This window comes from Epinephelus moara, chromosome 22 (assembly GCF_006386435.1).
Source record: "Epinephelus moara isolate mb chromosome 22, YSFRI_EMoa_1.0, whole genome shotgun sequence".
Taxonomy (NCBI): Eukaryota; Metazoa; Chordata; class Actinopteri; order Perciformes; family Serranidae; genus Epinephelus; species Epinephelus moara.
Genome location: NC_065527.1, coordinates 1,517,405 through 1,530,249, shown reverse-complemented (window position 1 = coordinate 1,530,249; position 12,845 = coordinate 1,517,405). Strand labels below are relative to the sequence as shown.

The window sequence follows — 12,845 nt, the reverse complement described above, 5'->3', positions numbered from 1 at the left end:
ATATTGCTTCATTCACATCCTCCCATGACCCTCTACCACTGTGCCAAATTTCACATGGATTGACCAAGTCAGTGAGGAGAAAAACATGGAACAGACACACACACACACACACACACACACACACAGAGTTTTAGTCATTATATAGTGAGATGTGTGTTGAATAATTCAGAACACTGATTCAGCCAAATTAGTTTAAGGAAAATTAACAACACTGTCGTTGTTCACTTCACATTTGTTTTTATAGTTCAATGAAGTTTGAGAAATGTCAAATGTGTCCTCAATGTTTTCATGTTCATGTGACACAGAGTTAAACACTGAAACAACAAAAACAGTTATAAACTGACATAAACTTCCTGTCAGACGAGAGTCATGTGACACATTTATTTTGTCTCAACACTTTAATGTTACTGTGCTGAACTAAACTAAAGGTTTTGAGTGCAAGCTGTTTCCAAAATAAGATCATTTCATAGAGTGTGGTGATCTGGAACCTAAGGTGTTTGTCATTTTGACAGTCGGGGACATTTGTGGAGACTTTACATTAAACGTTTGGGGGTTGACACAGTGTGATGAGCTGCTCAGTTTAATATAACAACAGGAATATTAATAAAATAATGTGATTTCTTCTTTGTGACATCTCGAGCTTCTGTTATTGAAGTTTTGTGGATATTGTTATTGGAATGAGTTTCAGCCTGTGTTGGTTTATGAAGTTTATTATAGAGCGTTGGCTCTTGTGTTGTTGTTAATGTGGCACTGCAGCCGGCTGTTTTACGGCTGTAAATTTCTTTAATGAGTTTTGAAAAGTTTAATTTCCAAATGAAGAAGTTATAAAGAGCTGACGGAGCTTTGTTGTGGTGCAGATATTTCCAACTATATTTAAAATGCAGCCTGCTGTGTGAGAGAATATGAGAAGAGTGAGGACGGTGGAGGAACTTTTATAAAATAAATTAATTTGGGTCAATTCATGTTCCTCCACTCAGCTGCTAACTTTCTGCCATTACTAAGAATTACAGTTTTTCACTACTGTGAAAACACAGATCCTGAAACCGAAGCCCTGTTTGTTAAAACTGCACACACACATACACACACACACACACACACACACACACACACACAGATACCAGATACACATAAATAAGTGAGCACTACATTCAAAACTATATCAACTCTTCTAAAAATTAAACTTTTGCTTCCAAACTTTACAAACACCAGATAATTACATCCTTCCACCTCCAGCTGCACACGGCCGTGCTACATCTAAAACATTCAAACATTTCTACTTCTCTAATCACACATGCTGAATATAAAAACACTGTGACTGTATGTCTTTGGTAATTTCATTTGCAGCATGATGTAAATATGAACACAAATCTGTTTATTCTCATTTTTGAACTGAAGATGACACTTGATGATGTTTAAAATAATTACCATAAAAAATCAGGTTTGTTTCTCTTAATGTGTTTCAGTCAGTTGACAAATTATTTAAAGAAGTTTGTCAAAAATCAAAAACAATTTTGACTTTTCTAAACAGGACTGAATTAAAAATAATAAGTTAGAATATTAAATAAAATAATTTCATCTCTAAATATCAACACAGCTTTTGGATAAATATTAATTTGGTTAATTAAGCTTTTGATGCCAAAGCAAAGCATGCTGGTTATATTAAATTAATTTAGTTTGTCAGATTATAAAGACTCACAGGACTCAATAACGTCAGAGTTAGAACGACTTCAAAAGATGCAAACTGTAGCCTACATTATTTTTTAAGTTAAACCAGTGGATTCTTTTTTAGCAGGAACATAAACAAAGTACAGTTTTTACAATTGTTTACACACTGAAATTAAAGATAATACACAGTTATTGAAACTCGACACACTCCTCTGCCTCTTCCTCCTCTTCTTCGTCCTCCTCTCACTCTGTCTTTAAAGCTGTCCTCTATCACATGTGTTGTGTGTTGAACAAACCTGACTCTGGTTACCTGTGTCTTCACGTGTGTCTGACGTTTTGCTCCTCGTGTGTCGAGTTTCAATAACTGTGTATTATTTATGATGTTAGTGTGTAAACAATCGTTAAAAATGTATCATGATTTTTTTAACAAACTTTTGTTGTTTGTTTTTGATGCCATTAACGGCCTGGCTCCTCTCTACCTGTCAGAGATAGAGGCAGGGCCCTGCGCTCGTCTGCTCAGCTTCTGTTAGACGTCCCAGGGTCGAGGTACAGACAGTCAGGTGACGGTTCGTTCGCTGTTGCTGCTCCAAGACTGTGGAACAAGCTCCACCCTGACATTCACACCACTACTGATCTCGGCCTTTTTAAATCTAAGCTCAGACCTACCTTTATAGAATAGCTTTTAATTCCAGCTAGGGCTGTCCTTTGTTTAATGTTTATTTATTCTGTTTTAATGTATTCTATCTATGTTGAAAGGCTTTTTATGGCCTGCAGCACTTTCCATTGTTTTTCTTTTCTGTATTGTCATATTGTGTGTGTTTGGTAGGTGCTAGTTAACTCTTCTGGTGGGTTCCACAGTCAGGTCCAGTCCTCCACTAAAATGACCTGTGTGTTGATGAAGAAGAGTCACCGTCTAATGTTGAAGTTATGATGATTCATTCCTGTTTAACATCACAGCTTCAGCAGCCAGTCGTCTTATTGAGTGGTGGCTGAGGCCTGACTTGAGTAAAAGTACAGATACTGTACCAGAAAATGACTTTGGTAAAAGTTAAAGTCACCTGTTAGAATATTACTTAAAGTACCTGATGTTTACTGTACTTAGGTATCAAAAGTAACTTTATAAAACTGAATGTACCTAAGTATTGAAAGTAAAAGTACAAGTACATGTTGTAAATAAAAACAGGAAGTGGTCAGAATTCTGGGGATTATAAAGTTTATTTCTTCTCAACATGAACACCACATTAAAAAATGGAGCGTAGATTACACTTAAAAGATTTAAAGAACAAAATCCAGTTTTCACTTCATCCTCCCTTCCTTCTCTAATTTGTAATAAGATACTTCGGGGAAATGTAGTGGAGTAAAAGTGAAAGTTGACAAAATATAACGACTCAGAGTAAAGTACAGATACTGTTAATAAAATAAAAGCAACTCAGCAGAGCCTGTGAGTGAAATAAGAAGGAGGGAGTGGAGTCAGAGAGTTATAGTGAGGCATCAGGATTAATATTGTTTAAATGATCTGACTCATACAGTGACGTGCTGTAAGGTTGTTTCATTTATACAAACTGTGTGTCCGTTTTACCTTTAAATGGCCTGACAGACATTTATTTGATTTATTAATGCAGTGACTGTTTATGTAGAAAAAAAGCAAAAATAAAATCAATAAAATATTAATCATTAAAAAATTTTTACCCTAAAGTCTGCAACCTATTAACATTTTTAGGTTACATCATATTCTTATGAATATTATTTAAAATAAAAAGAAGCCAGTCAATAATAGCCAATAATGATTTCCTGTCCTGAAACACAGTTATAATGTTCATGGTTTTAATCTCACCCTCAGTCTCACTGTTTGAAACAAGTGCAGGTGTAGAAATACTGGAAATTATTTATGTATCTGTAGCTTTGGTCTCCTCTTTAAAACATAATCATGTTTATTCCAACATTACCCACACATGTCTTTGATCTACTGTAAAACTGTTTGTTATTATTGCTGGCAAACAATATTTTGTTTGATTTTAACCTTATAAACTAAACTAAAAATAATGTAATAAAATAACTCAAATGAATGAGTGAAGGTAAAAAGCATATTGATTCCTGAGTGGACACACTGCCCTCTGCTGCTGAGGGCCACACATGACACTGCTCTGAATATAATACAGTAACATGTGCAGGATATTGTCATAGAACACAGTCACTGATCATCATCATCCAGAGGTTGTAGGTTTGATTCCAGCTGAGTTCTTTTCCTCTCACAGTCAGCTGTTGACAAAGATGGTCATATTACAGATATAAATACAGAAGTTAGCAGCTGCCACAGAGGCTGAGAGATGAATCAAATTAAATGTCTTCATGATTCATTTTTTAAACCATCAGTTGTTCTGGCTCAAAGATGGACTCATTTTTTAAACCATCAGTTGTTCTGGCTCAAAGATGGACTCAGCGTACGGTCTCAGGGTGCCGGTCTCAGGGTGCCGGACTCAGTGCACGGTCTCAGGGTGCCGGACTTAGGGTACGGTCTCAGGGTGCCGGACTCAGGGTGCCGGACTCAGTGCACGGTCTCAGAGTGCCGGACTTAGGGTACGGTCTCAGGGTGCCGGACTCAGCGTACGGTCTCAGGGTGCCGGACTCAGCGTACGGTCTCAGGGTGCTGGACTCAGTGCACGGTCTCAGGGTGCCGGACTCAGTGCACGGTCTCAGGGTGCCGGACTCAGGGCACGGTCTCAGGGTGCTGGACTTGGGCTGAAACCCTCCCTGCACTGTGAGAAGCTTCCTTGTCTTGACATCAGTGGCCTCTATCTCCTCCATTGGCAGCTTATCAGCACTTGAAGGCGTCCTCTCTGCAGCTCATGGTCTCTAAAGTGCACTGAAGCACCGAGAGCAGGAAGTTTGGTCTGACGTCATAAAATAGGGGGTTAAACACATCGTCTAGATGTTTGATGTGACTGAAAAATAAACGGTACACGTCATCATTTGTGGACTTTCTATAACTTCCACATCCTCTGCCTTATTCTTGGTACACAGAGGCAGTGCTGGTATTTCCGACAGCAGTGAAGGCAGCATTACGCCGGGCTGCGTGAGGCGTGTTGGCCGGGACAAGGACACTCAGCGGCGGAATGACATTTGTGTAAGTCAGCTATGTGACGATAACCAGCTCGTTACCAGCCTTAACCCACCCGTGACCACCGCACACACCCGGACCCGGAGAGGCACAGCGTCCACACCAACTGCAGCCGGGTTTTATATGTAAAAGGTAACATTACAGGGACGTTTGTCAAGCCGGTGGCTAGCTCGCTACTAGCCGTTAGCTAGCTAGCATAACAAGCTAGCAGCTATCACTGGCTGTCAAGTTGGACAGCTAGCTAACAGCTAGTGTTGTATGGGCAGCAGAAGGAGGACATACCACGAGTCCCGGGTTTTATAGTAAGATAAATATATAGTCATATAATAAGCAGTGAGCAGGAGCTGTAAATGCAGCTGTTTGATAACATAGGCGGTGACTGCATTACATAAAATGATGATAATGCTAATGTGATAAATCGTGACGGTAGTGTTTTTATATTAGTGTAATTAATTTAATCAACACACAGTAACGTAACAGTAACGTTTACACAGGTCAGTACAATAATAGTTACTCATAGGTCACTGAATCATGTGGAGTGTCGCTATGTGTAGAAATTACCAGCATTATCTTATGATAAAGGAATATGCAGCCATGTCACATGTTATTTTGATTACTGCTTTATGCCTTATACATGGGTTATCTTATATGAATGCTTTATATATATCAAATGTGACAAACCACGTCATGTCCTTCTCGTGTTACCAAGTTATGTCTTCACACTACTTTGCTCATGTAGCTGTGATCAACCCAAAGGGAACATTAAACATGTATAGACCTTCACACCTCTGGACATTATTAGTTGTGAGGACAGAGTCGTGTTAGACTTCTGCCTCTGCCTCATTCAGTCTCAGCTGTCACCATGGAGTCCGTGGTCATTAATTCGTGGTGTGCTGCAGGTCATGTGCTCTTGGCTCAGTCTGCAGAGACCGCAGGAGGAGACTCAGGTTAAAGGAAAAATCCATCAACTATTTTGTTCGACTTTTCTTTTCCTGCACAGATTCTACAGTGTTAAGTATCTGCTGATATGATACCAACCTGTTCTCTTTAAAGCTGCACAGTTTTGATACAATATGAGAAATTCATATCGTGATACTCGAGATATTTTGACTTGTTGACATTTTGACATCATGCTGTTACCCACGGCAACAACTAGCACGGCTGAAAGTGAAATGATCACAGACTCCTTGGTGGTTCCAAAAAGAGGAGCAGCTTCAGTAGTGTAGAATAAACTGTGGCGTCCTGAATGTTTTACTGACACAGGCCCTGACACACCAAGCCGACGGTTGACCGTCGACCAAAGTCGGGTCGTCGACCAAAGTCGGGCCGTCGGTGAGCGTCTGTCGGCCTAGTTTTTGCGATGTGTCCCACACCGTCGGCACTTCGGCGTCGGCGGCTTTTCAGCCGATTGAGCATGTTGAATCGGTGGCGGAGCTTGTCGGTGAGAGAGATCACTCTGATTGGCTGTTCAGGTTTTATTTCCTCGCCCCTGTAGCGAGTGAATCTGCCTGTAGTGAAACCGGGGCTAACCGGTGCTTCCTCCTCAGGCTCCACTTCACTCAGCTGCCCCACAGACCCGCTGCTTCTTCACACTTTAACCTGAATAACAAACCGGAGCTAGCTGGGAGCGGCTAGCGGAGCGTTAGCCGCAGCATGACTGGAGGGAAGCACAGCCAGTTAGCCTCCGCTAGTCTCTGAGCTAGCCCCGGCTCTCCGTTTGGATCCAACCGGAGCACCGAGCCCTGGTTTGTTATTCAGGTTAAAGTGGGAAGAAGCAGCAGGTTTATCGGGCAGCTGAGTGAAGTGGAGCCTGCGGAGGAAACACCGGGACCGTCTGGATGTAATAGTCCGTGGAGGTGCTGCGGTGCTCGGCTGCACAGATAGGAAACCCCTCGGCTGACAGGATGTACCACTCTCTCACTCCGCTCTCTCTCACGCAGACGCAGAATGTACATGCTACTTGGCCGTCGGATGTAGTCCGTGTAGTGTGTTCAAATGCAACTGACACAGGGTGACGTGAGGCGACGTAGACGACGCCACAGTTGGCTTTCATTGCTGCTAGTTCTTTGATGTCGGGTTGGTGTGTCCGCACCTTTAGTGCTCAGAGGGAACTCATTCAGCGGCTCCTCTGGCAGCAGCACAGCGTCTCTCCCTCTCCTCTCTGATTCTGTCACAAACCTTTGCTGATGGAAACCTACGTGAATAAACTCCATATATGTGACTGTATCATAACAGCCTGTCACAGGTTACAGCTGATGGTTAGAGGAGAAATGGCAGAGCATAAGGTCCAGGTGGAAATAAAGATAACTTAAAATTGCACCAAAATCAGTGATCTAGTTTCACAGTTTGCATCAAATATTCAGTAAAAACTAAACTGATCTCTCATTTCTTTAGTTTGTGAACAACAACAGTAACTCAGAGTGAGATTCAGATTCTGTTACAATATTAATAGTTCAACTAAATCAAATCTACCACTGATTACACATTTAAACAGCTTCCAAATACAAAAAATGTCCCCTGGGATCTATATATATAAATCATCTCTAACCATCAGCTGTAACCTGTGACAGGCTGTTATGATACAGTCACATATATGGAGTTTATTCACGTAGGTTTCCATCAGCAAAGGTTTGTGACAGAATCAGAGAGGAGAGGGAGAGACGCTGTGCTGCTGCCAGAGGAGCCGCTGAATGAGTTCCCTCTGAGCGCTAAGAGAAGGAAAACATTCAGGACGCCACAGTTTATTCTACACTACTGACGCTGCTCCTCTTTTTGGAACCACCAAGGAGTCTGTGATGATTTCACTTCCAGCCATGTTTGTTGTTGCGGTGGGTAACAGCATGACGTCAGTATGTCAAAACATCGAAATATAGTGAGTATCACGATATAAATTTTTCATATCATAGTAAAACTTACACCAGTGCTATCATAAACACAGCCTTAGTAGGTAATATTAATTCATTGTGCAAAATAAGAAAAATAGTTTTGGCTGAGACTGATGACGTGCCATATTATCATGCATCCCTGTCCACAACATTTAGTATCTGCCATTATGATACCAGTGCAGTCTTAATTCTTTCTCTTCAAAGCTGCAGATGATTGTTTCGTCACTTCACTGTATAATGTGAAAGGTGTTTCATAGAGACAAACCCTCAGAGAGTCATCACCATCGCTGCAGCTCCCTCAGCTCTGCAGAGCAGCTGTGAGGGCGTGTGTCCTCAGTTAATGAAACACGATCCAGGAAGGCTGATCTGAGTTTATACAAGGTCAGAAATAATAAAAGAAAAGCCCGTCACAATCCTCCAGGCTCCAGAGTGATTGATCATTGATTAATTAGCTAATTGTTGCAGCTCTGGTCTCACTGATCTCCCGGTAAATAAATCCTTTCATTTGAGACGTCAGGACCAGTAACTATTTGGCATTTTTGCTGGTGAATATTTCCAGCAGATATTAATATAATTTCTGTTTGGACAGCACCACTGTTAACCCTTTCCAACCAACTGTAACGAGCTCTGCCGTCTCTCCTCTGTGCTCTCAGGTTGGAGGTAGAGAGCCTGCTGCCGTAGCTGGGAGTCGTCCAGAGTCAGAGTCTGCGTGTCTTTGCCGTGTCGTGCGTGCTGTGGGGCTGAGCTGGTGACTGGGGTTGCCCCTGCCCCTGTGGTGAATGGCTGTGAGCAGAGGGGGCGTGGCCTTCTGGGTGGGTTGTGTCCGCAGCCATGGCAGAAGGCAAGCCATCAGAAGACAGAGCTGGAGTCTCAGTCAGGTATGCGCTCAGTCTTTGTGCTAAGATGGCCTCACCATGTCCTGGACCTGCAGCGGGTCATTTGTCTCTGAATCTCACGACCTAATAGCGAACAATCACGTCAGAGCTCGTGCTGTTCTCTAACCATGTCCTTGTTACTCATTCAGGCAACCGACTGTCAGTGGCTCCGTCAGACACGCCCCCTGAGCAGTGCATCATGGGCTCTGGTGCCCCCCAACAGCCTGAGGTATCAGAACATTAAGCAGCCGGCGCTGTCCCACCCGTTCCACCATGCCAGCCAGCCTCAGACTGGAGCGTACTATGAGGAAGACTGGGAGGAGTCTCTGAGCGTGTGCGTGCTGGTGCGACAGGGTGAGTCAGACGCCCTCCACACCCTGCTGGAGATCCCTCTGTTTAGTCGCAGTAAAGTAGGAGAGCTCCTCGCTCTGGGGCCTCACAGGTCCTCCGAGTTCTCCTTCCCGCTGACCACGGTGGACGGCAGCAGAGAGGATGACATCAGCGTCGACAGCTTCAAGAGAAACAGCGTTGATGCTGTAAAGAGAGAACACGGCTGCTTCAGGAGCCTGTTTGAAGCTGAGAGGTGTCCGGCGCCGTTCATGTATGGCTCTCAGTTCTATTGTTTTCATTGCCCAGGCACGGAGCCGCTGCCCGGCAGCAGGCCTGAGTCTGGGCAGGATTTTGGACTTGACAGTAAGCCTGTGGAGCCGCCGCCGCCGCCCTCCACCTCTCTGTGTAGCCATTTAGAGAGAGCAGAGGGGGAGCACGCTGACGGAGACAGTGAAGGAGAGGAGAAACTGGCCGTGATGTATGAACGACTGAGGATAGAGGTAAGAATGCTCACAGTGTCTGGATACATGAGTTAAAGCTGCACAGCACATCATCACCTTGAAACCGAGACGTCCTGTGACATGAAGTCAGTGAAGGGCACACGACACAGCTGTGGTATTTATTATTTTTGTTGTCACTTCACAGGGTTCATAAAGATGGAGATTGTAGACACTAAATGTATATGGAAGTGATTTATACCCAGTGTAGATACAGATGTCCCTGCGCCAGGCGCACAGGCTCTGGACTTCTTCCCTGTCGGCTGTTTCTTTACTACTTAAGAAGAGTCCAACTATGGTTGTGTCATCTGCGAATTTGACAAGTGCTGAGTCTGTAATCCACTGACAGAGCTGGGCTCCCTGACCGAATGTTTGCAGCTTGCTGATCAGTTTATCTGGATTTATGGAGTTGAATGCCGAGCTGTAGTTGAACAGCATCCTGACGTAACTGTTGGGGTTTTCCAGGTGTGTGAGGGCTGTGTGTAGTGCAGTGGAGATGGCATCGTCACTGCACATCTTTTTACTTTGTTTTATTCTGAAGAATAAAAAATATATTTTAGTTCTCACCCTCGTGTTGTTACCTGTCAGGTACCTGCCCCGCTGCAGGACTCTGCTGTAGACTGTGATTGTGCTAAAAGGTACTAAGTGGTGACTTTCTTGTTCTGCAGCTTCCAAGTTTCTTCATGAAGAACCACGACTACAGCATGTACTCTTTGGATATGGAATTCATCAACGGCCTCTTAAACACAAAGACCAGGTGAAGCTGCTGATTCATCGCAGACACTCTGATGCTCTGATTAAATACAGTGTTTAAGTTTTCACTTCCTGTGTGACCTGACCTTCCCTGTGTGTGTGTGTGTGTGTGTGTCATCGTAGAGGCCGCACGGTGTACCAGCTGACCCTCTCCCTGTGGCGCCTCCTGTGTCTATGTTACTACGCCCGGGCTCAGCTGGAGGTGCTGAAGCTCACCAAGCACATGGAGGACGGGACCATCAAGGCTCGCTGGAGGATCAGGGGCCTTCCCTTCTACTCTCTGCTGCTGCGCTTCTATCGCAAAGACAAATCTCAGCTGTACAGGTAACACACTGCACATCCAGGTCCAGACAGCAGGTGGAGCTGTTACACAGATGTTACTAGTTCGGTCTGATGAGAGGATGTTAAAGTCAAAGCCTGTCCTTTATTAAATACGCAGGGTGTTTGATTTTAGGTATTTTGTTTTAACTCTTGTCACAGCGGTTGATAATGTAACTTCATGTTCCAGGTCATATGATGCATTCTCTACCTTTTACATCGGGCAGGATGGACTCATTCACTGTCATAAAGTTGAGAAGGTGAGCAGAGAACTGTTTGATACCTTCAAGTACCTGCTGACATACAAACCTAACGCCAGCAGAGTTCGTACGTAGTGTGAAACATAAATAAAAACAGAATGCAATATTGTTCAAAGATATTTAATGTTCACACAGAAATTTTAATTTGTTTTGTGAAGTTACACTCGTCCTGAAGTCGATGTCCGCAAGACGTTAAAAAAAAGAGAGCTCTCCTCTGTAGCAAAAATGCATTAGTCATGAATGTCTTAATCTGTACAAGATAATAGGCTTGTGCCGATTTCCAGTTTAACCGGTTCGGTCCGGTTTAAGAGCTCCACCCGGTTTAGTTCTCGTCAAACGGATAAACCGGGGGGGGGGCGGGGGGAGAAAAAAAAAAAGAAGCTTTTCCCATCAGCGGCGTGTCAAGGGACTATATTCAGCTTATCTTGCATTGTAACATGCATTATGACAACTTAATAAGGTTTGTGTTTGTTAATAAATGAAGTGGAGGAGCCTACAAGTGTTTTGTTTAGTTTGGCTCAGAGGCTGCAGAGGGACTCCGCAGCTCCGCTCAGCTGTCTGCTGCTGCTGCGAGAAATCAACTTTCAATGGGGGCGGGGAAGAGTGCGAGGGAGTCAGCAGTCATTCAGTTTGTTGCCCTAACCGAAGATACTGGATTACTACTGTACTATACAGTATACACTATACTGTACTATTACTACTATTATTACTGGTTTATCCCCCGTCTTTGCCCTAACGTCTTGGTGTCCTTCTGCTGCTTCTTCTTCTTGTGTAACCTTGTGTGTATTGGCGGTTAATACAGCATTACCGCCACCTAGTGGATTTGAAGCGCATTACACCTATAATGGGCTTTTATTGGGAAAAATAGCTCAAATGTGACCTGCAGTGGTAAAATTAGGTATATAATTCGATATATCGGCTCAGTTAGATATTTGGCTTTAAATCAAACCAGCTGGAAAATTTTCAAACCAGCACAAGCCTACAAGATAACGTTATGTAACCCCAAAGAACAAGAAATATATCTTCTGAATTTCTCCAACACTGATAGCAGAACGGTTAAGGTCTGAGCTTATCAATACCATCATCCTTAATGGCCCGTTTAACACCAGGTCTCTGTACCCATCCCAAAAATATCGCACATTTTCACAGGAAGAACCCTTATATAGATGAAGTCATTAATGTGTTTCAGTTAAATCTCAACCAGATGATCAGCTGTTTGTTCATCATGCTGAGCTTCCTGTTTGATCGTCTCTGTGTTGCAGGTGATGCCGGTTCAGCCCCCTGTCCTACCCAGAGTGACTTCTCTCCTGGCGGGCGCTCTGGTGGCGCTCGGGGTGCAGGAGCACCGACCGGCTCTCAACCTGCTGCCCCTCCTCCTGTCCTCGCGGCGACAGAGCAGAGACTGAGCCCGGTGTGACGCTAGAGGAACAATGGCCAGTGGAATCAACAATGTGTCTAAGGTCCATGTGACTCTGAAAAGTTTCATTCATTCTCAACATAGGAACACATTAAAGAGGAGGGTCAGACCCTCTGTCCTAAAGTCTCACCATGTTGCCCCTGAATTAAACACAAAGTCAAGACTTTACACTGCTTTTCCTTTCTCTCATTTCACTGTAGCTGTGATGTGAAATAATGGAGGTGGTTAACCTGAGCACAGAACTGGGTTAGCAGGTTCAGGAGTCACATGACGGTCATCTCTGCCAGTCAGCTGCCAGCTGTTGTTGTAACAGACTCAAATCTTCAAACATTACCGACTACACAAAAACCAACCCTTCTTAAAACCCCAAGGTTTTTTTGGTCAGATACAACTCCTTTATTCTTAACCTGCACACACCTTTAAACTCGACATTACGGATGTTGCTGAACAGTTTAACATCTCTCATGATGACAGAAATCTCAGAGATGCTGGTCTGTGGAGGGCTATGTGCAGCAGTGCAGATGGGTAACCTTAGATGTGTTCTCGAGCCAAGAGTTGAATCTCAGGTCTGTAGGTTTAAAGAAAATTCCGGTAATTTTCAGCCTGGGTCTGAAGCCCCGTCTCCACCAAACCCTTTCAGTCCAGTCCCTTTGGAACCAGCAGTAAGCCTTCAGACATGGTACCTAGACCCTCGGTCTGTTCAGACAGTCCTCTTAAATGTGGGCGG

General features: G+C 43.7%; 2 protein-coding genes across 3 annotated transcripts in view; one reads left to right on the top strand and one right to left on the bottom strand.

The window, feature by feature from the left end:
* Positions 1–12,845, bottom strand: part of bag6l (BCL2 associated athanogene 6, like) — an 82,843-nt gene that overhangs the window by 47,924 nt on the left and 22,074 nt on the right. The gene's annotated exons all lie outside the window — the stretch shown is intronic.
* On the top strand, positions 4,655–12,286 carry c22h6orf136 (chromosome 22 C6orf136 homolog). 2 transcript variants are annotated; one of them, XM_050035514.1, is made up of 7 exons: positions 4,655–4,789; positions 8,322–8,546; positions 8,693–9,373; positions 10,039–10,127; positions 10,247–10,447; positions 10,632–10,701; positions 11,964–12,286. In XM_050035514.1, exons 2-7 carry the CDS (start codon positions 8,448–8,450, stop codon positions 12,105–12,107), a joined length of 1,284 nt encoding a protein of 427 aa, XP_049891471.1. In that variant the 5' UTR covers positions 4,655–4,789; positions 8,322–8,447; the 3' UTR covers positions 12,108–12,286. The 2 variants fall into 2 exon arrangements, with proteins under 2 accessions (XP_049891471.1, XP_049891470.1); XM_050035513.1 differs by having other exon boundaries at positions 4,691–4,915.

Coding starts and splice junctions, on each gene's coding strand:
- c22h6orf136 (XM_050035514.1), top strand. CDS start 8,448: ATGGCTGTGAGCAGAGGGGGCGTGGCCTTCTGGGTGGGTTGTGTCCGC. Junction 10,448..10,631: donor GACAAATCTCAGCTGTACAG/GTAACACACTGC, acceptor TTCATGTTCCAG/GTCATATGATGCATTCTCTA. Junction 10,702..11,963: donor ACTGTCATAAAGTTGAGAAG/GTGAGCAGAGAA, acceptor TCTGTGTTGCAG/GTGATGCCGGTTCAGCCCCC.